This window comes from Lagenorhynchus albirostris, chromosome 15 (genome assembly GCF_949774975.1).
Source record: "Lagenorhynchus albirostris chromosome 15, mLagAlb1.1, whole genome shotgun sequence".
NCBI classification, from domain to species: Eukaryota; Metazoa; Chordata; class Mammalia; order Artiodactyla; family Delphinidae; genus Lagenorhynchus; species Lagenorhynchus albirostris.
In genome coordinates this window covers 26,160,815-26,187,066 of record NC_083109.1, presented here as the reverse complement: position 1 = coordinate 26,187,066, position 26,252 = coordinate 26,160,815, and the positions used below count along the sequence as shown (strand labels likewise).

General features: G+C 56.4%; 1 protein-coding gene across 1 annotated transcript in view; it reads right to left on the bottom strand.

Annotated features, from left to right (window-relative positions):
- The window catches only part of NOL4L (nucleolar protein 4 like), a 129,599-nt gene that overhangs the window by 64,615 nt on the left and 38,732 nt on the right, over positions 1–26,252 (bottom strand). Inside the window, exons 2-3 of the mRNA XM_060123577.1 lie at positions 13,133–13,288; positions 7,092–7,203 (exon numbers count right to left, since the gene is read on the bottom strand). Of these exons, the coding sequence (XP_059979560.1) occupies positions 7,092–7,203; positions 13,133–13,288 (268 nt within the window). The remainder of the gene's footprint in view (positions 1–7,091; positions 7,204–13,132; positions 13,289–26,252) is intronic.

Genomic DNA, 26,252 nt, shown 5'->3' with positions numbered 1-26,252 from the left:
GAGAGAGGCAGGGATTTGCAGAATCTGCCGCTCCAGAGCCAGAGCCCAGGCCAGACAGGCCCCTGCAACCCTGAAAACGCTCTGCTGAGGGAGAGAAGCCAGATGCCACAGGACAAATACTTTGTGATTCCACGTGGATGGAACATCTAGAACAGGCACATTCACAGAGACGGAAAGTAGAAGAGGGCTTCCCTGGTGGCGCAGTGGTTGAGAATCCACCTGCCAATGCAGGGGACACGGGTTCGATCCCTGGTCCAGGAAGATCCCACATGCCGCAGAGCAACTAAGCATGCGCCACAACTACTGAGCCTGCGCTCTAGGGCCCGCGAGCCACAACTACTGAGCCCGCGTGCCTAGAGCCCGTGCTCCACAACAAGGGAAGCCACCGCAATGAGAAGCCCGTGCACCGCAACAAAGTGTAGTCCCCGCTTGCCACAACTAGAGAAAGCCAGTTCGCAGCAATGAAGACACAACGCAGCCAAAAATAAATAAATAAATAAATTTTTAAAAAAGAAAGTAAGTAGAAGAGAGGTTACCGGGGACGGGTGTCTGAGAATGGGAAGTTACTGCTTCACGGGTCCACAGTTTCTGTTTGGCGTGATGAAAATGTTTTGGAAACAGACAGTGGTGATGATTGCCCAGTGGTGTGACTGTAACTAACACTGAGTTGTACACTTAAAAATTATTAAAATGGCACGTCTTGTGTTGTAAATAGTTTGTCACAAAAAAGAAAAAAGGCAAAAAAAAAACCCCAATAAAGATGTATTTAAAAAAACCAATAAAGGTGTACTAAAAAAAAAAAACACCAATAAGGATGGATGTACATTAAAAAAAAAAAAAAAAGGTAAGAAAAAAGGCCCCTGCAAACAAGGGGGAGAAACTACCCAAAGGGCAGCGGGCAGTTCCCACTTGGCGCAGATAGGAACAGCCCTGCAGAAAACAGGGTCCATGCGTCTTGGGATGGTGTCCTTCTGGTGACTGTACAGCTTGAATAACACTTCTTATCAAGTTTCATAAAAATGCAGAGCTTTGTTTTGCTTTTTTTTTTTTTTTGCCTTTGGGCCGTGCCATGCGACTTGTGGGATTTTAGCTCCCTGACCAGGGATCAAACCCAGTCCCCCTCAGTGAAAGCGGTGAGTCCTAACCACTGGACCACCAGGGAATTCCTTGTTTTGCTTTTTAAAGCTAATGTGTCTTACGCAGAATTTCTGTTTGTCCAGGAGGAGGTAAATGTCACTAATAGAATGTCTCAGAAACTGGCTTGGAATGGGCCAAACCTTTCTTTTTCTTAAGGGATTTCCTCTTGGTCTGTGGCAGAGGAGTTCTCTAACACCAGTGCACACTGGCCCCTCTGACACAGATGCCCAGTGCTGTGGGGAAACTAAAATGCACTTTTGTGACCTTGGGTCCTCTTCTTCTTGCTGCCCCACCATCAACCCAGACGTGACCTCTTTCAACCCAGGGGCGTGCTGGGACCTGGCCTCCGCAGCTCCATGAGGTTGGACACAATAGGTGAGGCAGACATTGCAGCCACATTGAGATGATGTCACTCAAGAGAGCCGTGGTTCCTGGTTTGGAATGTGGGTCTTCAGATGGAGGACTCTGCCGTTTCCATTTCATTTCCTCAAAGACGTGGTTGTCTGCTGAAAAGCTGCTGGACAACATGGTAGATGAGAAGGGACCCCCACCCTAAGGGTCGCCGGTCAGAGACTCAAATGAAGACTTCGTCGGCTGCCATGGCGATGCTCTGTGTTTGGTTGTCCATGGAGGCCGGACACTGTGTTCCTTTATGGATGGCCACCCGTGTCCTGCCTGAAAGCCATGACTACTTACGAAAAGGTAACTTTAAAAAAGCCAGGTATAGCTAGGTTTAGGAGAAAACCCACAATGGCTGGGAAGGCACTCTTGGGGGGTGGGAGAAGGGGTCTTCCTTGGCCTGTTCCCTCCACAGCAGGTCCACCGATCAGAAACTGCTTCCAGGGCCCGGAGGTGAGCCAGGAGAGCTCGGGAAGAGGAGGCCGGATGCCCTCGTCTGGGCAAGCAGGGACATCCCGGGCACACACACGAATCCATCCGAGATCGGTGTGCAGTGAAATGCTTGCATCTGCAGTTCCGGAAGTGAGGGTTCTGTCAGGGAGGCGGGACCTTGGTGGGTGGGACACGTTCCAGGTGAGGGAACATGCCAGGGAGCTGGCTGTGGGAGGCCAGAGCTCGGCCACACCACAGCAAGAAGACAGGCAGGCAGGGTTTTCGGCAGTGGGAAGCCAAATGGTTCCGGGGGTGGTAAGTACCACACACGAAGGTGAACAGCTTACTAGGAAAGAGCTAAGGAGCAGGGCCAGTGGGGGCGCCGTGGAGTCCGGTGCTCGCGGCGGGATGGGGGATGAGCTAAGGTGGACCCACGAACAAGGAAGAAGTGGCTTCCCTGGGCTCTGATGGGCAGGCCAGGTCCCCGCTGTGGTCAACAAATACAGTGGCCACGCCTGAGCCACTACAGGTAACCTGAGACCACGGGTGAGTTAGGAGCTAGGAAGGGTCACGGAGCTGAAATAACCCAGTAGGTTGTTGGTGAGAGAAGCAGAGAAACCACACAAAGAAATGTTTCGACACCTTTTTGCCAAGAAAAACTGAAACCAGCCCAAGCACTAGTCCTAGTTTTACAGGCCTTGAAAATAACCAGCGATGTAGAGGTTCTCCCAGGGCCAAGCCGAGAGCTGATCACAGCTGGGCTCCAGTGACATTTGCCAATCAATGCAAATTCCAGCTGAGGTGGCGGCCCGGATCCTCCAGGTGGAACACAAGGTGGCAATTCTCATGAGTTTCCCCCTACAGGATGGAAGAGCTCCTCCGTCCGGAGACATCTGTAGCTGCTGGGTGCCAGGGTGAGACCTCTCGGGGTCAGAGCTGGGGGCTGAAGGACGTGTGCATGATGAAGGCCTGGCACAGGGGAGCCTCGAGAGCGGCCAGCCTGCCATGGGGCTCAGATTTGGAACTAGAGAAGCCAGGCCTGGGGCTGGCTCAGATGAAAAGACCTCTCTCCCAGGGAAGGGAATCAATAGGTCAGCAAGTCTTCAAGGAGCACTGATGTGTGTGCGTTCAGGGTGGGGACGGTGGGGGGAAGGGCGTAGGGACGGTGCCTGTGCTCAGCAGGGCAGGACTGATGGCGAGTCCATTAGCGCTCCAAGGAGGAAGAGCTCACAGGGCTGTGAAGTAGCTCCAGGCAGCCTTGTGGAGGGGGGATCTCAACAGGACTTCCGTTCAATCACTCAGAAGACAGCCACTGAGCCCTGCCAGAGCGCCACGCAGACCCTCCCGCGTGGTGCTCCCAAGGACTCCGTGGGGTGGGTGCTCGTGTTAATAACCCCACTTTACAGATGAGGCAGCCACATGTGGGGAGGCTACGCAACCTCCCCAGGTCGTATAACGAGTGAGTGTGAGAGCCGAGAGAGGACAGGCCAGCACAGGAGAGACTGCAAGGGCAGAGGAATGAGCCGGGATGGGGTCACATGGGGCAGGACAGGAAGGGGGGATCTGGAGGGGCCAGGCAGGGAGGGGGTTGGAAACCACAGAGGAATCTGGGCCCGGCTGCAAAGGCGCTGCCACCTGAGTGGATGGCTCTCGCTGAGGAAGGGACCCTTCGGTAGGTGACTGGCATTGCCCACTGCTAACTCCTAGTCTGCAGCCATGCAAATGGTATTTCATCACATCAAAGAAACGTGAAACGTGCCCCCGAGGCCCCTCACCCCTGCAGCCAGAGCTGGGCCCAGGGCACACCCACTTCTCATCTCTGCCTCCTCCAGTCCAGACTCAGGGGCTGGTGGAAGAGGAGAGTGGAGCCGGCAGGCCCTGGAATCTCCCATCCTCGGACTTCCTGATCCTCGGCAGCCTCCTTTGTTCGTGCTTCTGGCGCTGGGGGAGGGCACAGGGCTGTCCAGCCCCCTACCCCCCCACCCCGCCCCCGTGCCGGGACAAACCACTGAGCAGGGGAGGCTGCTTTGCTTCCTTTCTTTCTTTATAACATGAGGCCAGGAAGCGAGGCGTCCTCCCAGCAGCCCCTCGAGAAGGCTCCATCCTGTTCCCTGTCTCCCTCCGGCCCCACCTTCCTGGGACAGGAACCTGGGGCCTGCCTCTGGGCCTTGGGGCAGGCTCTGATTTCCCGGAGGGCGGGCGAGGGAGGAGGGAAGGCTGGCAGAGCAGGGGTGCCTATGAAAGAGCGGTCGGAGCAGCTGACCACATCCAGAGAGGCCAGCATGGCAGGCGGAGACAGGATCTCCAGGCTCTCAGCTGGGGCAGGAGAAGGGAGAACCTGCCAGCTGGGGAGGGTGGTCCAGGTGCTAGTGCCTCTGGCCATCAAGCAGACAGGGGAGCCTTTCAGCCTCTAAGGCTCTCCACTGGCAGCCTCCAGAAACCAAAGCCTTCCCTTTTGCCCAGCGGCCAGGTTGTGGACCCAGGGTGCTCACCTGGGTGAGTGACTGACCGTGCATCTCCCCGTGGGACACCTGGACATTGGCAGCCTTGTGCCTGGGTGGTACAACAACATGGCGGTAGGGTGGGGGACAGGCTGATGCTCCCTAGGCAGCCACGGCACCAGGCGCCTGGCAGAATGGGCTCGTTTAATTCAATTGCATCCTCATGAAAACCGAGACGGGGGAATTCCCTGGTGGTCCAGTGTTTAGGACTTGGGCTTTCACTGCCATGGGTCCGGGTTCAATCCCTGGGGATTGGGGAACTAAGATCCTGCAAGCTGTGTGGCGTGGACAAAAAAAACAGAGAGGGAAGCATTACTCCCATCTGTTGATGGGAAGGTAAGTTCTCCTGCCTTCTGGGGACCTCGGACAAGTGATTTCACCCTACCACCTCTCTGTGCCTCCTTTCCTTAGCTGTAAACAGGGACAGAGCCCTCACAGGCTCATAGGGGCTGTTATGAGCAGCTGATGTTCAGAGAGGTCCCTGAACCTGCTGAGGGACACACAGCAGGGAGCGGGGTGGCGCACCCAGGCCTGCCAGACCCCAAGCCCACTTTCTGAGACACTGAGGCCACACAGTCTCCTGCTCCTTCAGCATCTCCTCCTCTCCCTGCACGGGAAGCTCCACTCCTGGGGACAGGGAAGTGGCACTCTGCCCGAGGACAGGCAAGGATGGGCACGGCGCAGCCTTACTCTGCCTGCCCTCTGTCTCGCTGGCGCAAGCCCCCGGACAGAGGCTCCAGCACAGGACCCATGAAGCTGGGGCGTGTGCTCTCTGCCTCTCCCCCTCCCTTGGTCCCCCCCCCCTCCCCCCGGAGACCTTGCTGCCTCTACTGGGCAGTCGGGGACGTGAGGATGTCCTCCACACCAGCGTGGAGAAGGGAGCAGAAGAGAGCCTGCAGACGCCCCAGAGCAGCCCAGAAACACAGCCCCTCTTGGCCTGCCTTTGTTTCCCCCAGGTTCTGTGTCCGACTCTGCCAGTTGCTATGGAAACGATTAGGCCAGCGCTGGAGGGGACAGGCGGATGGGCGGGCAGGGACCAAGCAGCCACCACCAGGGCCCGCGTCCCTGGGACCCAGACCCGGGCAGGGCGGGGAATGCAGCAGGGAAAGCCTCCCGGCCCACTGGCAGGTACCAAGTGCTGTCTTGGTGCAGGGGATGCAGCTGCTTAGCGGGGGCCAGGCCACGTGGGGCAGGGGCCTCACTCAGGCCCCACACGTTATCACAGTAACTGCCACAGCCGTGGCTCACTCCTCCTGCATGGGAGCCCTGTGCCAGGTACGGGGATTAATTCTCATATTTCACCAGAACCCTGCCCCCCTGCCACCCGATAGGTGCCATTGTTAACTCCATTTCACAGATGAGGAAACTGAGGCTCACAGAGGTGAAGTCACTTGTTCAGAACACATGGCTGCTGAGCGGCAGAGCCGGGATCCGAACCCACCCAGTGCGGCCCTGGAGCCCCTGCTCTTGAACCAGGAGCGCAGCACTTATGAGGGGTTAACTAGATTAACTCCTGTCCCTCAGACTTTAGTGGTCATCCAATGAGCTCAGTGAAGTGGCCATGGCCTAACGGCCCCCAAGGACAGGAAAGCCTCTGGGTCTGGTGAGGTGGCTGCTGTCCGAAGTCGTATCGGGGACTACCAACCAGGAGGACAACCTCACTCGACACCTGTGCTCCAACTCCTTTGCTGTCGTCGGGCCTCGTTGTTGGTTTCTCCACGTATTTGGTGGATGCCACTTGGGCACCACCTGAGCAAATGGCTCACCCTTCATGCCGAGTCTGTTCCCATCCTCAGGCAAATGCCCACCGACCTCAGCAACCTTTGCGGGCCTGATGCCTAGAAGCCCTGATAAGTCACCCACCGGGGCATCATGTCTCAGTGCTGAGTTAAACATAACGGCCTGTCTCGCTATGCCAAAGCCACCTGCGAACAGATGGCCCAGACTTACTGGAGGCCTCTGGGATGTTCGGGTAGAGGCTGTGGGAGACTGAAGCGGGGATCTCACTGGGCAGGGTAGAGCTGGAGAGCTTGGATGTCGGTCTAAGGGACCACCTTCGGCTGATCACAAGTACTCTGGGCATTTTCAATTCTAACGACTCCCCACAGATCTCCTGGGTGTGCACTGGGGGTGGGGGGCAGGGGACAAATACTTAGGGAGGCCTGCTAATGGCAGGTGGGTGGCCATAGGGTAGGCGGGTGCACGCAGTGGGGGGGGTGCTCCTGTCCTCAGAGAGTGTACAGTCGGGTCAGTGAGACCAGATCCACGTGCACGCCGCCTGGGGTGAGATCTGGGAGGCAAGTACTGCAGAGCTCAGGGAACGGGGCGAGGTGGCCATTTCCGTCTGGGACCTCGGTGGGAGAGGAGAGTCTTGAAGGGCAGTAGGAATGCGCTATTGGTTTTTAAGTGAAACTTGACATTTAAAAAAAAGTTTTAAAAAAAACAAACCTAAAATGAGGCTCTCTGGGCAGCTCCATGGACCCACACTGGCCTCTGGGAATTGTGACAACTGCTGGCCATGCACTCTTCTGTCCGTGCCAGCAAAGGGCAGGCCCTCCTGGGGGAGAGCCCCTCCCCGCAGAGCCTCCCCTGAGCCTCCAGCGCGCCCACCTCCTCCCCTACCTTTGGGCTCCAGGCCGTTGGAATTAAAGTGCATCCTCTTCTGACACTCTGTGCAGCTCATCAGGAACCGGGTCACAGCCTCTCGCGGAAGGAAGGCGTAGGTCTCGGCGATCTGGGAGAGAGAGGAGGTTTGCTGTTACACGGACCCTTGGGGAGGTGGCTTGGTCACCGGTTCACCAAGGGCTGTGCTTTGGTGGCAGGCACTTTGCCCTTGCCAGGAAGGGCAGGGATTTGAGGAGCAAGGAGCAGATGTCTTAGAGTGTCAGCCATGGAAATGAGTCAGTACTTTTGCAGAATACCAGCAGTTGTAAATTTTTCAATTAAAGAAGCTTAAAAATTGAATAAGCAAAACAATGAAACATCATCTAGTCTTTAACCTATGTTCTCGTAAGTTGGGAATATTCCTCTCAACATATCATTGCTACTACTGAAAAATGACTTGATAAACATTGGTCTAGGGTAGGAGGAGACAACTTCCACAATTCGAGATGAAGAAACTGAGCCTCACTTACAAAGCGACCGGCTCCGGGCCTATAAATGGAACCCGAAGCTCTACAAGCTATTCCTTGATCTACTCACAGATCAAGAGAGCTGTGAAAGGCTGATGCCAAGCGGTTCGATTTTTCAAGTTGGACAGACTCTTAGGGACCCCCTTGTTCCAGGTGAGTTTATGAGGCCCAGAGAGGTGAACCAATTCGCCCAAGATCACACAGCTCCTTAGAGCAATGCCAGACTAGAACCCAAGCTCCAGGTCACGCCCCATAGCTGTCTCCAGGGGGCCTCCCCTAGCTAGGGAGAAAGAGTAAGCAGTGTGGGAGGGAAGGTGAAAGAGATGGGAGGCGACACAAGAAAGAGACTGGGTGGGGGAGTGGGGAAGAGCGGGGTGTGGGCCCAGAAGCTCTGTCCTCTCCTCTTGTTCTGGGTTTTGAGAAACCCACTGGTCCTGGTTTGGCTGCCTGAGGGGCCCAGAGGGACCTCTTGGACCCGGGTTTCCTGGCTGAGGCCGGTGGCTGCCCAGTTGCTGCTTTTCACGTTTCCCAGAGCCCAGGCCCTTCCGCTCCTCTCCACTAAGGGGCAGCACCACCCTAGCATTCCGCCGTTCTCGCCGCAGCCCAGTCGGGAAAGTTGGCCAAGGGTGCTGGTCAGCCCACAGTAGGAGGGGCTGCTCTCCAGGACGCACCTGGTCTGCTCCTGCGGGGTGGACACGTGCCCAGGCCCATCTCTGTGGTGGCTAGGAAGCAGGGCGGGGTGAGGCAGAGTGGATGGGGTTGGGGGGGTGCCAGGGGGCCCCCCCGGCTGCGGCCAGGCCGTCAGAGGACCAGCTTAGGCTGTGCTGCCTGCGGAGCTCCAGGGGCCGCTCCTGCCTGGTGGCCGGCTACAAATGCAGAGTTGATCTTGGTGACACAATTGTTATTTCTCAGCTGATTTGATGCTCTGCGGAGCAGGCAGGCTCCTTGATGAGTTATCTCCCTTCCAAATTCCCTGTCTGATTGCCTTCCTCTGGAGGTCAGGGACAAGGGCAAAGCCCTGCTCTCTGATTGGAGCTGGTGGATGGGAGGGCGTGAGGGCCGAGGCACGGGGGCTCTCCTGCCACGCATGCGGACATCTTCATCCCCAGCCAGGGGCTGCCTGGTAGTCTTAGGGGTGGCAGGTCCCTCTTGGGCCTGCGGGGTTGGGAGGGATGGGTCCTGCTGAGGGGCTGACGGCTGCAGGAGTCAACGGGCAAGAGGGGAGGATGCCCGCTGTGCCAAGCAGAGGGCCAAGGCTCAGTTGGGCCAGGAGACGACCTCCTAGGTGCCCGAGGTGTGGCCTCTCTGGTCAGGCCCCAGAAGAGCTGAGGTGAGGGCGTGGAGGAGGAGGGTTGCAGTCTGCTGGGAAAGGAAGGGTGACACCATGGGGAAAGAAGCCCTACTTTACTACCCGGAGCTCATCGGCCGCTGGGCAGAGACAGAGTTTCTGCAGGGCTCAGGGAGAGCCTCCTGGGTGGGCTGCTCTGCTGAGGGCTGCCTGTGGCATAGGCAGAGGCCCTGCTTGCCGCCTGGCCCACTGTAGGCACAGGGACAGTTACGAGAGAGCGTCCTACCCAGGGGCCGGAGTGGCAGCCCCAGCTCTCCCGGCCTTGGCAGGGACCCAGCAGTATGCAAAGGCTGGCCGGAGTGCCACAGGGAGGTGGCGCACCGGGCACACGCCTTCTGGCCCTGGGTCCCATGGATGGGCAGGTGGGCTGGACCAAAGGCGGGTGGGTAAGAAGTCCTTGGAGCTCTCCGAGGGCCCGGGAGGGAAGCCCTGCCCTGTGTGGCTGGAATGTCTGCAGCCTCGCTAAGAGCTCCCCGGGGAGCCAGTAAAGTGCAGAGTCCAGCTCCACGCGGCTGCAGGGACCCGAATGGAGGACGATGCCTTCCCCCACTGGGGCCTTCGACCTCCTGTGGGCATCTTTTGGTTCATGCTCCTGCCTTGTCCACATGAGAAATGGGACCTCCATTTGTTTGACTGCACAGATGCCCAAGGCCACAGGACCCACAGGATGAGCTGAAACAAGGAGGACCACCCCAGCTGATGCCCTGGTCAGTAGGATGGTGGTTTTCAGATAGTTTTAGAGCTACAGACAGTGTTCTGGAAATAGACTCTTATCCTGAAGCCCAAAACATGACACAGATAAAGATGGAGCTGTTGCACTTAAGAGGGGAAGCTCCAGGACCCCTGTCCCCACCCAGCTGCCCTTGGAGGCCCTGGACTGTCTGTTGCCTCGCTCTCAGGCCTCCTGCCTGGACACTGAAACACATACATGAATGTGTCTTTTACGTTTTTCTTAGTAGTAAAAACTGAGTGAGATTTCGCTGGCAGGGAGAGCAGAAGCTATTTGCAGAGTTGCTGACTTGCAAGGCCCCATTTTCGGTCCCCAACTCAGAGGTCAACAAAGACAGATGAGGCCAATTGGGGGGATTTGCACCACTTTACAAGATCCTCCTTCTGCCCTGCGGGTGGATTAGCACGTGGTGGGCCTGCAGCAGCTGCTGACCACATCTGGCCCCAGCTCCGAAGTGGTCTGGGCAGCCAGATCAGGACTCCAGAACCCGATCTAGCCTACTAGCACCCTGGGAAAGAGGAAGGAAGCAAAGGGGATCACCCTAATTCAGATGGGTGCAGACACCAGAAACGCCCCTTGAAGAAGGACCAGTCCTCTATGTGGCTTCAGCGAACTTTGTAGAACCCACACCCCTGCCTTGGCACGACTCCCCGGGATCCTCTGGACCTCAGGTCACGCTGCGTCAGAGGCAACGTAAGGCAGGGGCTTCTTGCCCAAGATGGGACTCCCCTGTATTGTCCGTCGTTAACAGCCATCTACCCCTGGCTCAGAGACCTCCAGTTTCAGAAAAGCTCATTACCTGCCCTCTCTGATCCCTAGAAAGTCCTTTGCCCACTGAAGAATGCGCCTCCTTTCATGCCCTGAACAAGCCTGCCCATCTCCCTTCCAGGCTCCGGCTCCCTCAGGCACCCCAGGCCTGCAAGAATCTGGAAGGTCCCAGGTGTCCCCAGAGACAGCAAGGCAGTCCCAGGATTCACGTTTGGTAAAGCACACACAGGCAGGTCCAAAAACCCCTCCTGAGGGCCTGACGCAAAGCCCGCAGCGCCAGGCTGTGCCTCTCTGCACCCAGCAGCACGGAGTTTCCTTTGAGGGGGGCGGGTCTCTTTCCACAGGCATGGATGGGGCTGAAGAGCTAGGCTTAGGCTGAGGAAAATGGGAGCAGGTGAAAAGAGGAGGACAAAAGCATGCGGGCACCGCCCCATCCCCCCAAAAGGAAAAGGGTGGCAATGAGAAGGGTGACAGATGGAGAAGAGGGGGGAAGGGAGAGGAGGCACACAGGGGAGGAAGGGGGTACGGCGGCCCCCCGGCCTCACACCCACTGCAGGAGGGCCTGGCCTGCTCCCTCAGCCCTGGCCCTGCTGCTGAAATTCCAGCTCTGCACGCAGCCCAGCTGGCTCGCTGCCAGTCATGTGCCAGCTCCAGGCTGGGCAGCGGGAAGTGGGGCACGCGGCGGGCATATGGACGAGAAGCCAGGAAGCGCAGAGCCAAGGGCTGGACGTCCGCTTGGCCCAGAGACGCAGAGCCTGGCGGGTGCAGCCAGCCCCGCCCTCTCCGCAGCACAGAGCTCGAAGACCCCAGCCTTCGTAAACACCCAGGAAGTGCCCGAGGGCGAGACTTGGGGCTGGGCACCCAGGGGACCAGGGAAATCATGAGGTCTGGTTGGTACAAGCAAGTCAGCGGACCCCACTAGCTGGCCATAGGAGGTTTGTAGAGAGGTGGCATGTGTGGTGGTCAGGGTGTGGGCTCTGGGACAGCTGCCTGGCTCTGAACATCAGCTGGATGACCTCAAGGCAGGTTTATTCATCTCTCTGAGCCTCGCTTTCCTCATCTGTAAAATGGGGGTACAGCAGCACCTGCTTCATCCATGTGATGGCTCAGAGAGCTGGTGCAGGGGACGTGCTGAGCGCAGAGCCTGGCACGTGCCGGCTCCCAGCAAGGCAAATTCAACGCTGAGAAAGTGTGCGGGGTTGCATCAGTACCAAGGGGCCCAGACAGGCCCCAGCTCGGGTATCCCTCCCTCCATTTATGACCCTCCGGTGGAAATACCCTCAGAACTCCCTTCCCACAAGCCGTTGCCCAACGCACAAGTGCTGAGAAGCAGTAGAGGTCGGGGCAGATAGGACAATCATCTCCTGCTTCCCTCAGCCCGACCCCTCATCTCTCTGAGGTCCTTGTCATGCGGGTCCATCCTTAAGACTCATTTAGAGCAAAGGCCATAGGAGGACAAGGACAAACCAGATTATTGGATTTTTTTTAAAAAAATCAGGCCATATGGGGAAACTATAGACTTATACAGGCCACCTCCGCTGCACTCCAAGGCTATTTATAAAAGAACTTGGAGGGTTCGCATCCGCTTTGGGTGAGGTAGCCCCATCACAGAGGGGCAGGTCTCTAGGAAGCCAGAGAGAAAGTCAACACAGAGCTGACTGCCACTTCAGTGCTGTGTGACCTTAGAGCGGTAGCCTACCTCTCTGGGCCTCAGTTTCCTCAACTGTGAAATGGGCCACAGCACCTCTGTCACAGGACTGCTGTGAGGCTTGAACGAACATAAAGTGCTTGGCTGTACTGGTTCAGTGGTGGGTGCCAGACAAGTGGTTCAGAGCTGGGCACGAGCCATGGCAATGGGGGTCAATGGCGGGGGGCAGGACCAGAACCCAGGCAGGCCCCTCCTGCTCCGGCCACCATCCCCTCCACTGCCCGGTGTGTGATGTTTCCCACCCTAGGTTGCTGCCTCTGCTCTCTTCTGCCTACCCAAAGTTTAGACTGCTAGCTCACCTGCCACCTTCTCCATGAAGTCCCCCTGGCTTAGCACCGAAAGTTGGTGTCTGGAGGGGCCCAGGCGTACCTGGGTTCTTGTTCCCTCGAAGCTAGTCTTGGACACATTTCTGTTTCTCGTATCTTGGTTTTGCTCTCAGCCTCCCCACCCCAAATCGAACTGTGCTTTCCTAGAGGGTGGGGCCCAGGTCCTCAGACTTCCCCTGGGGAACTTCCAGCACTGACTTCACAGGGTCGTAGGGGGCTGAATTAACTCACACATAGGGAGTATTCAGGACAGGCCTGGCACACAGTTAATGCCATGGAAGCATTTGCTCTGATGATTATTATTATCTAGCCACCCCACCCCCAACTGCGGCCCCAGGCTGGGGCTGGGGGGATGGAGTGAAGCAGAAACCAGGAAGAGGAGGGCTTTCCTCCTTCCCTCATCCCTCTCCTTCCCTCCCTCTCACTCCCTTCAACCTGCTTCTCCTTTGTGCTCAGACCACAGAGCCCGCCCCCTCGCCCCATGAGCCATCTCTGGCTGCCATGCCCTTGCCCTGTGCCCCCCTGGGTCCCCAAAGGCTGTTTCATCACGCCTCAGCTCCCTGCCCCACCCCCCTGTCCAACATGTGCGGATCCCATGGCCTCCTGCCAAGGCCTGGGGCTGCCAGCAGAGGCAAAGAGACAGAAATCTCACCGCTCGGTAGGTTTTCTTCTGCCCAGCGTGCTTGGGGGCTTTGCCTGGCTCCGCTGAGCTCTCCACATGCATCGAGTAGATGATGTCAAAGAAATCTTCCACCACAGCGACCCGCTTCAGAGAGATGCCCTCCGGCTCCGACAGGCCATCTGCCCCCTGCGACAGGGTGGACAAGCTGTGTTAGTGTCAGGGATGATGGCAGGGTGAGAGCTGGGCCCTGTGGCTGGGCAGTGGGTCAGGGGCAGGGACACCGCTGCTCGCTGACCCCGTAAGGCCTCCGACGGTAGGTCTGGGGGGCTGGGGGACAGGAGCCTGCTGAGAGGGCCGCAGGGAGGGGGCTTCCAGAGTCAAGGGTGGCTGCTGCTACTAAATCTGCCAGAAACAATGGGCAGAGAAAAACAACAAATTAAAAAACCAAGAGCCACCATGTTCACAATTTCAGACAGATTGTGCCAGGCTCAGAAGGGAGCTTTCGAATCACACACTGTGCCAAGACCATCCTGGAAGCCTCTGGGGAGGGGGGCGGTGCTAAATAGATGCGGCTCCATCGAGAGCTCCCCAATTAGCAGTCACCTTTCGCTGTGGTCGGGGGCTAGGGTCCCAGGGAAACGGCTCGGATCACCTGGGTGACTCCTGCCTCGCCCTGGCATTTCAGAAAAGCTTTTCACCGCTGCCCACCTCCCCACTCCAGCAGCTGAGCGCCGGCAACGGCACCCGGGCTCTTTGTGTGTGGAGACGTAGAGAATGACAGACACAAGGCCACGTGGAGGTGGCAGGGCCACAGGAGTGGGGTGACCGTGGACCCCCCGAGCCTCTTACTGGGCTGGCACGAGTGCCGTCAGCTGGCCCCAAAAAGGAGTGCCAGGATCTCAGGGACACTGGGCTTTCAGCCACCATCTCCCAGAGTGGAGCCTTGGAGGGCCCCGGGGGTTTCAAAGAGGAAGAGCAAGCAGTGTTTGGGAGGGGAATCTGGGAAAAAGGAGGCAGGCTCTTCTCCAAGAGTGCTCAAAACACACATCTCCAGTAGAATTCTTCCCCAAAGGATCCCACTCAAGAATGTTGGCTCTCTGGAGGGGGAAAGGGGGTGTTCTTCTGGGGGCTCACAGCTGTCTCCCCAGCACAGAGCACAATGCCTGGCACACAGTAGGCTCAATAAACAGCTGCTGAATGACTGGGTGGTTGTAAGCGGCAGCCAGGCAGGGTAGTTTAGACACACACTTCTCCAGTTGCAATGGGGCCCCATCATTGACGTGGCTGTGTGACCCTGAGCAGGTATTTTGCTTTTCTGAGCCTCAGGTCCTTTACCTAGAGGCTGGGCATAACGGAAGCACCTTTCCCATAAGCTGCAGAGAGGAGTAAGTGAAATGTGTGCGCGGCACTTAGCACCAAGCCTGGCCACAGAAACTGCTGGATAAATATTGTCATTAAGAAGTGCTTTGCCCATTGCCAAGCTTCCCCCAGCCAGGACGGGGCTGAACATCGCGACAAGCCTGGGAGACCGTTAGGGTCAGGACCTGCCTGTGGGATGGTGGCTGGTAAGGGTCAGAGCCGGCTCAGGACTTTGGTCTTTGTCGTCCAGGGAGAATCGAGGGCACGCTGAATGGGACACTCACTCACAATACATTCTGGGCACAGGCAGGGTTTGCTTTTATCCAGCAATTTTCTCAACGTGCCATGATAGGATAGTAGGGCTATCTCTTTGCCAGTGGCCCACTTGAGAGCAGGTGGAAAGGAAGGGCATCTGGGACGTAGGGACCAAACACCAGGGCTAGTGGGCAGCGTCCATGAGTGATGACCCTGGGTGGTGACCTCACTGGCCCTGCATCCACTGCAATGGGGACTTCTCAGCAGGTACGTGTGTGTGTGTGTGTGTGTGTGTGTGTGTGTGTGTGTGTTCGCGCGCCTGTGTAGGAAGAGCAGCTTGCTGGTCCTGACTGCTTGCTGTGAGATCGTAGGCAAACTCTTCAACCTCCCTGAGCTTCACTTATGAGATGAGCTGTAAAATTCCATGACTGCTATTCTTAAACCCTCTCAGAAGTTACTGTTATCTCCGTCTTGAGGGTATCTGAAGTCCCCCTCTGAAGTCCTGGGCTCATCAGTGACTAATTCATTAGCTGACTTGTAACTACCAGCATTTTGGAGATCTTCAAATACTGCCGTGACAGAGATGCATGGGACAAATATTATGACAGGTCAGTTACAATACACTGCTAACCAGAGGTTCACATTGACAACAACAAACAAAAGAAACTTAAGAATGAAAATACAACTGGGTTTCTATTTCTTGAGCAGGGGTGGGTTCAGTTTATAAAAAGCCATTGATCTGAACACTTATAATTTGTGTACTTTTTTGTGTGTCTGTTAAACTTAATTTTAAAAGGTATATTTTTAAAAAGTATAATGGGGTGGGTAGTTCCGGATTTCAATAATCTGAGTCCCAGAGGCATAATGATGGGTTTCGCTGCTTACAAGTGAATAGACCTCTCTGCTCATAAAATTTTTTCAGGCCAGAACACAGATGCTTCTGGAAAAAGTTGATAAAATTTGATGAGAAGGAAGAGAGAAAAAAGACAATCTGATGAAAGATAATATTTTAGATAGGTGAGATGGAAAGTATCCCCTAACCAGCTTGGTGACCTTGGACAGGTCACTTCTTCACGTCTTAAAACTCAGTTTCCTGGGCTTCCCTGGTGGCGCAGTGGTTAAGAATCCACCTGCCAATGCAAGGGACACGGGTTCGAGCCCTGGTCCGGGAAGATCCCACATGCCACGGAGCAACTAAGCCCGTGCACCACAACTACTGAGCACTCTAGAGCCTGCAAGCCACAATTACTGAAGCCTGCATGCCGCAACTACTGAAGCCTGCACTCCTAGAGCCCATGCTCCGCAACGAGAGAAGCCACCGCAGTGAGAAGCCCGCGTGCCGCAACTAAGAGTAGCCCCCGCTCACTGCAACTAGAGAAAGCCCGTGCACAGCAACGAAAACCCAATGCAACCAAAAATAAATTAATTAATTAAAAAAAACAACAACTCAGTTTCCTCTCACCTGTAAAATGAATCTAAAAAGTCCTAGTTGGATGTTCCAAGGCTCAGGTAAGAACGTAAGTCAGGCATCTGCCACATAGATCCATTCAGGTTACAGAAGGGGTCCCCCAAGGTAATAACCACCATCAAAAGAGATGCAGAATCTTATGCAAAATAACATGCTAATAAGGCTGTCACAAATACTTGGAATAAGCTTTCCTAAAGTCAAGGTATAACTAACGAACTCAGATTAAACAGCAAAACACACTGCCCAGTGCCTGACCTGCCTCGGTCCCAGCCTCCCACCTCCATTCACAGGCAGGCGCGGGTAACCAACAGCTTTGTACCTGGCCCAACGTGACCATAAAATTAACCCAGAGAAACTATTCAGGGATGCTCCCTCTTTAAAAATGGATTGTCGGGGATTCCCTGGTGGCACAGTGGTTGAGAGTCCGCCTGCCGATGCAGGGGACACGGGTTTGTGCCCCGGTCCGAGAAGACCCCACATGCCGCGGAGCGGCTGGTCCCGTGAGCCATGGCCGCTGAGCCTGCGCGTCCGGAGCCTGTGCCCCGCAGCGGGAGAGGCCACAACAGTGAGAGGCCCGCGTACCGCAAACAAACAAACAAAAAATGGATTGTCATCTCCTGTGCTGTTCAAACCTGGGTCCTGTAATCGGTCTATCTCAACTGCAGAAATGTACACGGGAAACGAGAGGGCCCGTAGCAACCAGAATTCAAACCACACAAGGTCTGCAGAGCCACACCTTGAACTGTCCTCTGGTGAGCTGTGGCCACCTGGACACCATGTGTACTACACCCTGAGGGTGGAACACCAGGATATCTGTGTGGCCTTCAAGGAGAACCCTGGGAAGAGAACAAAGGGATCGCACGGCAGTCACGTGCCACAGACAGCTCTGCCATGCCCTGCATCCACAGAGGTAATAACTTTCATGCTAAACGCTGCAGGAAAGACATGCCTTTCCTAGCCGAGAATCCAGACGCAGTACTACAACGCTTGAGCTGCTAATTAGGGAGTGGACAGCACCTTCCGCATAGCCTTGGGATGCCTCTGCCAACCACCTCTGCTTTGTACCCAAGTTAGCTTAGTCTGATCCACAGCCCTAAGCAAGCTGGGCCCTGGGTTGACAAAGGAAGCTCACTTCATCTACAGGCTGGATAAAGAGTGGGGCTGGAGCCTCTTGGCTATTCCCCACTTCCTGGGAACGCCAACCAGGAGTGATGGAATGGAACCCAGCAGCACCGCATGGGAAAATCCATGAAAAACACATGGTCAGGGCTTCCCTGGTGGCGCAGTGGTTGAGAGTCCGCCTGCCGATGCAGGGCACACGGGTTCGTGCCCCGGTCCGGGAAAATCCCACGTGCTGCGGAGCGGCTGGGCCCGTGAGCCATGACCGCTGAGCCTGCGCGTCCGGAGCCTGTGCTCCGCAACGGGAGAGGCCACAACAGTGAGAGGCCTGCGAATCGCAAAAAAAAAAAAACAAAAAAAAACACGTGGTCAGTTGTGCAGGACCGACCTCTGGGGCCTTCCTGTGTGGGGAAGAATATTGCCATGGTAACTTACTACCTCCTTTTGAAACAGCTAACTCCAAAAACAGCCAGCCAGACTTGGGCCAACAAAACCAGACATGGCAATAGTTGTTAAAAATTCATGGAGCGGGACTTCCCTGGTGGCGCAGAGGTTAAGAATCTGCCTGTCAATGCAGGGGATACAGGTTCGAGCCCTGGTCTGGGAAGATCCCACGTGCCGCGGAGCAACTAAGCCCGTGCACCGCAACTACTGAGCCTGCGCTCCAGAGCCCGCTTGCCTACAGCCCGTGCTCCGCGACAAGAGAAGCCACAGCAATGAGGAGTCCGCACACCGCAACGAAGAGTAGCCCCTGCTTGCCACAACTAAAGAAAGTCAGCGCGCAGCAACAGACCCAACACGGCCAAAAAAAAAAAAAAATTCATGGAGCTACAAACTTTCTTGGTTATTACCATCTTCCTTAAAACCAGCCCATCTGGGTTCCAAACTAAAGACCAGGTTGCAAGTCATTGAGGAAACCACCAAATGTCTACTTAAGCAAGGCTGGTATTTCAGAATATTTATAACAATGGTTCGCAAAGTGTGGCCCCTAGGCATCACCTGTGAACTTGTTAGAAACGCAATTCTCAGGTTCCACCTCAGACCTACCAAATCTGACACTCTGAGGATTTTAATAGACCCCCCAGTTGATTCTAATGCATGACAGATTTGGGGAACTGCTGATTAGAATGTCTCTGTGATTGAGACAGGGAGGTAACTAGTAAGGAAACTGGCATTGGATAATGAATATAAACATGTTCTGGGACTTCCCTGGTGGTCCAGTGGTTAAGACTCCACGTTTCCAGTGCAGGGGGCCCGAGTTCGATCCCCGGTCAGGGAACTAGATCCCGCATGCCGCAACTAAAAATTCCGCATGCCACAACGAAGATCCCGCAGGTGGCACAGCCAAATAAATATTTTTTTTAAAAAAGAATAAAAAAATAAAAATTAAAAAAATTAAAAAAAAAAGAATAAACATGTTCCGTGCTGCCAGGCCTAATATATTAATACTTTCTTCTCCAGGGAAGACCCATTTTCCTAATGGTGGGAAGAAAAGAATCTCATTGGACAACATTAGTATGAATTCAAAACACCTACCCAGAGGCTTAATGTGGCTAATGGATAGAAAGAGCGGGAGTGCCCAGCATCCTGACATCTGATTTTTAAGTCCTCCCTGGCAAAATTAATTAATACTTAAGCAGGTCATCCCTTGACGGGTCTTTTTCTGGCTTCCTCAGTTTCCTCAAATGATCTGAATGCTCGGCACAAAGGGGACTGCTGTGCCCAGGGCTGCAAACCTAGGAGAGAGATGAGCATGTCTTCCCAGGCCCCTGCCTGGGTGGCCTCGCAGGCTGTTGTTGGGAGTCATCTCTCAGGTGAGCTCCTGAATCTGACTGACTTTTGCCTGTCTTCCCACTAAGCCAATTAAACGGACTCCTGCCCTTGATGGCAGGTGAGGTCCAATTGCTAATGGATTGCAGTTCTGTCATCTCCACTGGAACTTCAAAGTCACTTGCTGGTAATAAGTTATACACTTATCAAAGTGGGCTCACCGTTTCAGGCCACCGGGGTGCCGTTTAGTGCACCACCATCACTATAGTAGTGGCATATGCCTTCCAGCAACGAAGTGTCCATGATTAAGAGAATGAGGCTAAACAGTGGGGACATTTCTCAATTGGGTTCCTAAGGTAGAGGAAGAAACCATGCAAACAGTCCTTAGGATGAGCCCTTTTGGTGCAGCTCTCGACAAAGAGTAAAAATCAACGAGCTTCCCTGGTGGCACAGTGGTTAAGAATCCGCCTGCCAATGCAGGAGACACGGGTTCGAGCCCTGGTCTGGGAGGATCCCACATGCCTCGGAGCAGCAAAGCCCATGTGCCACAACTACTGAGCCCGTGTGCCACAACTAGTGAGCCCACGTGCTGCAACTACTGAAGCCCGTGCGCCTGGAGCCTGTGCTCCTCAACGGGAAAGGCCACCGCAATGAGAAGCACACGCACCACAACGAAGAGTAGCCCCCGCTCGCCGCAACTACAGAAAGCCCGCGCATGGCAACGAAGACCCAATGCAGCCAAAAATAAATAAATTTATTTCAAAAAAAAATCAACGAGATTGCTGTCAGAGGAGAAAGTCAGTGAGCAGAACCCACCCCTGGGGAAACACACCTTTAGCTACCACTTGTTTGGGAGCCCAGGACTTCAGGAGGTTGATTGCACAGACACGTGTGAAGATGCTGCCCCATCCCATCAGGGCCAGCCAGATGACAGGCAAAAGCTACTGCAAACGCTATTAGCTGCGTGTTCCTCCCAACTTCTGGAACTGTGGCCATTCCTCCCGTGCCCCAAACCACACTTTAATCAATTCAGGCGGGACCAAGGTTTTGGAAATGGGGGTAGCAGTTTTTGGGGAGTTCCCGCTAAGTCTCATTCCAACTACTGGTAGGGCTGAAAGAAGACCCAAGGGGAGGAGTCAGCTTCCTGCAAAGGGTCCTCAGAGGGAAAGGAAAATGGTGGAGATGAAATTTAAAAAGCAAACTAAATGGAGAGAACGAAAAGAACAGAAAACCAGAATGAAGACCGTCACCCAAATATCCAGAAATTCTTTCCTCAGAATCTCCAAGAGAAGCCGGTCACAGTTTGTAAAGGGCACTCAGATGACTGAGAGGGGCCGTTACTTTAATGGGACAAGGACAGTATTTGAATTTCCCTACATTATGAACACTACTTACTGCAGACTGGAAACCAAAACCAAAAGCAGAAAACTCCAAGATAAAGATTCACAGCAGAATTTTCGGACCCATGGTTGCACTGAGCTCTGTAGGCCTGAATGGGGCGGAGGGATGAGACCTCCCCCCGCATAAATAAATAAATACAAAAACAAGGCGTGGAGGACCTAATGTTGCCTCTTCTCCACCCCTGTGCACAATCTCCAACTGTTAGTGCAGAGCCGCCACCGCATCGCACCTGCCATCTGGAACAGGCCTCATATATTCCAAGGCTTCCTTTCTGCTTCGCTGAACCTCCATCTTCTTTCAAATCACGCCGGGGACCGAAATGCACACGCCGGGGCCACAGGGCAGGGTGCTGGGGATCAGCCCCCAAACAACAGCACTACCTTTGAGGGATGCCACCCTTCAAGCAGCTCTGAATGTTTTTCTTTTTCCTTTTTTTTTTCTTTTTGGTTTTGTTAACTGTGGGATGTCTGGAAAGGGTGAACGGGGAAGGAGTGGGAAGAGAAAGGGGTGTAGCGGGCCAACGCGTCCCCCTCTTGGCGCAATGACCCTGGTTTAAGGGATGGAGGGAGGGAGTAGCTAAGGCGCTCTCAAGCAGGATAGGGTAGGGCCTGGAGGATAGGAATTCTGGCCTGGGCGTGCCAGGAGGGCGCAGGTGCTCTAAGGTTAAGTCACAGGCCTGAGGACAATGAGCCCTGACCCTGGGCCTCAGTTTCCTCCTGTGCAGAGATGACACGATACGCGCAGTGCCTTTCGCCACCTCACAGGAAGGTTGTGGGAACCCAAAGGATGCACAAATAGCCCCCACCCTGGGCGAGATATCCATAAATAACCGCGGTCACCGCTACTATGGAGGGGCGCGCTCCAGGATTCTGGGCACCCGCCTCCCTCGAGCGCCGCGGCCAAGGGCAGGGGAGTGGGGTCGCTGAGGTGGGGGTGAGGCGGAAGGGGGCGGCCCTGAGCCAAGCAGATCCAGCGGGCGGGTCCCTTCGGGGCCGCGGCGGGCGGCCGGGGCGCGCTAGCGAGCGGGGCCCCAGGTGCGGGCCCCACCCCAGACTTGGAGGGAGGAGGAGGGGCTGGAGGGGGAGGGGAAAGGCCCGCGCTAATGACTGTTGACAGCGCGCGCTGGGACTGGCCGAGCCGCGCGCGCCACTGACAGCTGCTCCGGCGGGGAGCTGGGGGACGGGGGTGAGGCTGCTCGCGCTCCCCCCACGGCGCACGCGCGTGCGCCTCGGCGAGGAGGGGCCGGGAGGAGCGCGCGCGCCAGGCCCGGGTTCGGAGGGCCTGCTGGAGCGGCTCGCGCGGGCTCCTCGCGGGCAGGCAGGTAATGAGAGTAACCATGGCAACCCACCAGAGGAAGTGTATTCTGCAGGAGACGTTAATCCCCTCTCCCCGGAGCTGGGACAGCCTGACTTTCCATTCTCACACAGTAATTAGATACCAGCTGTCAGTGCAGGGGGGACGGCTCCGCGGCTGCAGCCCGGCTGGGGGGGCGCACAAAGGGGGCGGGGGGGGCGGAAGGAACGCGGGGAGGAGGACGTTAAAGACACAGGGACGCTTTCCGGCGGGTGGGCCGGGGCGGCGCGCCTCCCCCAGTCTCCGGCCTCGAGGCGCGCTCCCGCTCACCTGGAGACCCCGCCCGCGCGGGGCCCCGCCCACTCGACACGCACCTGCTGCGCGCGCGCGCGCACGCCCGCCCGCCGGCCCCTGCGTTCCCCCTTTTTCGACCCCGCCTCCCCACTCTCCGCGCACCTGCTCCGCTCCCCGCCCTCCTGGGACGCTGCCCACCTGTCCTTTGTGCGGGGCGGTACCATTCGATCTGCCCAGCTCTCCTTCAGGGAGCGCCCGCTATGTGCCAGGCGCCGTGCCAAGCCTGATCTGTGTAATCCTCACAGACCCTCTGCGGTAGGCGCCTCTGCTGTTCCCCGCCCAGGGCGCAGCGGGGTGTGGCCATTTGCCCAGGGTCACGGAGACTTGAACTCCCATCCCGATGCCCATTTAACCACCAAGCTGCAGCGCCTCCCCATCGCGTCCACATCCGTTATAGCTCCAGGGGCCTCCCAACCGCCCAGGGAGACAAAACAATCACGCTGGTGGCTGGCATCGTGGTGCACTTAATGTGTGCCAAGCATTCACTGCCTCATTTCACTTTCCCAGCAGCCCTGGGAGGATTATTACCCCCATCTTATAGATGAGGAAACTGAGGCACAGAAAATGGAAGGGACTTGTCCACAGGCATGGAGAACAGAGTGGAAGAGCTGGATTCAAACCCAGCCACTCAGACCCCAGGATCCATGCTGTCAGCTACCGGCACTATTAACTCCACCCCCAGGTTCCTGGTGTCTGTAATCCAGCCCAGGCCCTCTCCTTTCACCCTTCAGCCCACCCACATCCTGTCCCAGCATCAGTAAGGAGCTGCCTCTCTTAGCCATACCTGAGAAATAGAAGTTCCTAGGCCTAAAGCCACTGCCACGTCCCTAATTTCTGCCAGACCTCCCAGAAACCCTGGCTCTCAGTGAGGGTAGCCACTCAGAAATCATTGTAGGCCAGCCTCCCCATTTCCCAGGTAGGGGAACCAAGACCACCAAGGTGAAAGGCTAGCCCAAGGAGGAGATGGCCTCGTGGAGCCTCTGGCGGGGAGTTCAGTCCCCGCAGGCCCAGCTATGGCTCCTGCCCCCCGCCCCACAGTCAGGTCTGGGGGGGGGCACGCCAAGGAGGGGCAGGAAGTGCTGAGAAGCAGAGCGGGCTCCCGTCCCCAGTGGCGGCGGGTGTCTGGGGCAGGAGGAGGCTATCTGATCCCTTCCCCACTGCCCTGGCCATGACCTCCTCCCTCCCTCCATCTCTCCCTCCTCCCTCATGGCCAGGGGAGCCAGCACCCTGGGCTGCAGCTGAGAACCCAGCGTTCCCCAACCAGGCCCACATTCCTGTGGGAGGAGGAGTGGGGGGGGCATTGGGCCAAGGGCTTTAGGGACGGGGCACCCCTGGGGTTGCCCCACCCTGCCTGGGCCAAGGCCGGGCTGTCTCCAACCTCACCATTTCCTGCCTCCGCTCTCCGCATCTCTCAGTAGCAGAGCTGCCTAAATTTGGCTCCAGGAGGGAATGGGGGAGGTGGCAGCAGGCGGGTGCTGTCAGAGGCCAGGGCGCAGCTCCCTGTCTAGCCGGCTGGCATTTTTGCTGTCTGGAGGAGGGCAGGGGGGCCCAGCAGCCCTCTCCGGGAAAGGGAGATGTTCGTACCTTCTGACGTGAACTGAGTAATGTGCAAACGACATGCAAACCAAGCTTCAAATCAGCATCTCAGCCAGGGAACAGCTTGGGTGCTGCTTTTGGGATGAGAACAGAAGGACCAGTGGCCCGCTCCCCAGGGCTCCAGTGGGGGCTGCGGGTGGGTACAGGGTGTCCGGGGCTGGGAGCTGGGAGACTCCGTTTCTTGCCGGGTGGAGCTTCAGGGCTTTAGATCAGTGGCTGGATGCTCTGGGTCCCAGCCTGAGAGCAGGGCCATGGCTTGCTCTGCCTGCTCCGGCACAGTGCTTGGCACACCCTGTCACATGGTTAAGCACATGAGTTTGTAGCCACCCTGTCTAGGTTTGAACCTTGGGTCTCTACTGGCCAACTCGGTGAATTCATCAACAGCTGTTTACCCAGGCAAACAGCTCAGGTAATTGGCAGCCCTTTTAGGACTTCCCTGCCCTAGAAGGTGGGCACAGGGGCATGGCCCAAAAGAACATGGGCTTTGGAATCAGACCTGGATTCCAGGTCTGGCTTAGCCAGTGAGGCCCTGTGGGTCCCACGCCCTCCTCTGGGAAATGGGTTCAGGATCTCAAGCTCAGCTGTGATGTCCACGTGAGGGCCTGGACACTCCAGAAGTCTTCCCACCAGCGTGGTCTCACTGCTCTCTGCATTCATTCAACTACCTTCTCTGTCCCGATCCCATCTCCCCTCTCCTCTTTGCTGTCTTGGTTTTTCTCTTGTCTTGTAGATTTCTTTCAGTCTCTCCCCTCCCGTTCTCTCCACTTGTCTCTGCAACCTCAGGGAAGCCACTGCCTCTCCCAGTCTCAGTCTGCACATCTGCTGCATGGGGGTAATGGGAGGTGGATGACGAGCTCTGTCTGGGGTCTAGAGCCCAGGAGGAACTTGATGGGCGGCAGCACTTCATAAGGCCCATTTACATCCCAAGTGACCAGGAGGGGTGGGCTGTGCCCCCAGCTCTATCAGGTATGGGGTGTTGGGGCCCCACTTCTCGGTAACTCTGTTTAACCCCAGATAACTGCTCTCCTGCCCCTCGGCCAGGGCTGATATGAGCTGAATCCAACTTCCTGCCACCCAAAAGCCACTTCCTGCCAAACTCGAGCTGATACCAGAAGAACTTGTTTTCTGCGCACAGAGCAGTCCCGCTGGGGCGGCCACCCGCCTGCTCCGGGTGTGAACATTTTTTCCATCTGCAGGTCGGCCTGGTGAGGCCGGCGGGGGTAGGGGGGGAGGATGGGGACTCTGCCCTCCTCACCTCTGAACCTGCCTGTCCTGCCCCGCCATAGCCTCCGGGCCTGCCAGCCAGCCCAGGAAGGGTGCCAGGTGGCCCTTGGGGCCCAGACAGACGCGTGTAGGCAGCCATACACGGTCTGACACAGCCACACACACAGCCGGCCTGACAGTCCTCACAGCCACCGGGCGTTTGGGTGAAGACTCTGGGAGACAAGTGCGTGACCCTGTCAGACAGCAGTCGCACACACTCAGAGTCACAGACAACCGCACACGGAGACAGTACACCCAGTCTCAGTCACTCACACACATGCACACGGAGCTCCCCACACTTGCCCAGCGTCCCCCTTCCAGATGTATTCACTAATTCAACAAACACTCTCTGAGGGCCTGCTCTGTGCCAAGCCCTGGGCTAACCCAGAGTAAAAGCTACTGGAATAGTAACACATAAGTAGCTGACCTGTGCTGTTCCCTCAGTTTCCTCACCTGTGAAATGGGGAGAACAGCCCTGCCCCATAGGTCTGTTGGGAGGATTAATGAGCTAATTCGTGCAAGGCCCTGGTCCCCATCTGGCCCGTAGACAGCACCGTCTAAGTTAGGCTATCTTAGTTAACCAGGAGCTTCCTGTGCCCAGCTCCGCTGAGATCTTACATACCTTATGGCCCTGAGTCCTGGCCCAAGCCCCCCATGGCTCAGGTCCTCATTCCCATTTCCACAGATGAGGAAACTGAAGCTCCGGGAAGAGGCCCACAGGTCCTCAGGGTGCCCCCATGACCTCCTCTCCTGCCGCATCTCTCTGCTGCCGCGGCCTGCCTCACTACCCGCCTCGCCACACAGCCACGGTTGCCTCTGCCTGGAATGGCCTTGCCACTTGCTCTTGGTGTGACCGGCTCCTTCTGACCTGCCTACTTCCCCAGCTCCTCCCCAAAGCCCAGGCAGCCCCTGTTCACTTCCCTCAGAACGCTCATCACCTGTGGAGCACCTGGACCCTCCACTGGCCTTTAAAGGCCAAGAGTCAGAACCATTTTGTCCATCCTCCGGCACCTAGCAGGTGCTCAACAACTTCAGAACTAAATGGATAAACGAAGTGGCCTGCCCCTCACAGCTACTGAGGACAGAGCCTGGGGCCACGCCAGGACACCTGAAGCTGGAGCTCAGTCCTGTGCTATCTTGCTTCTCACGCCACCAGCACTTCATAGCGTGTCAATGAATGAATGAATGAAACCAAGATTTCGGGATCCCGGTCCAGTGCTCTCTGGGCCAAACCTCCTTCACTTCCTGGCAGCGTGGACAGGAGCCAAGCTC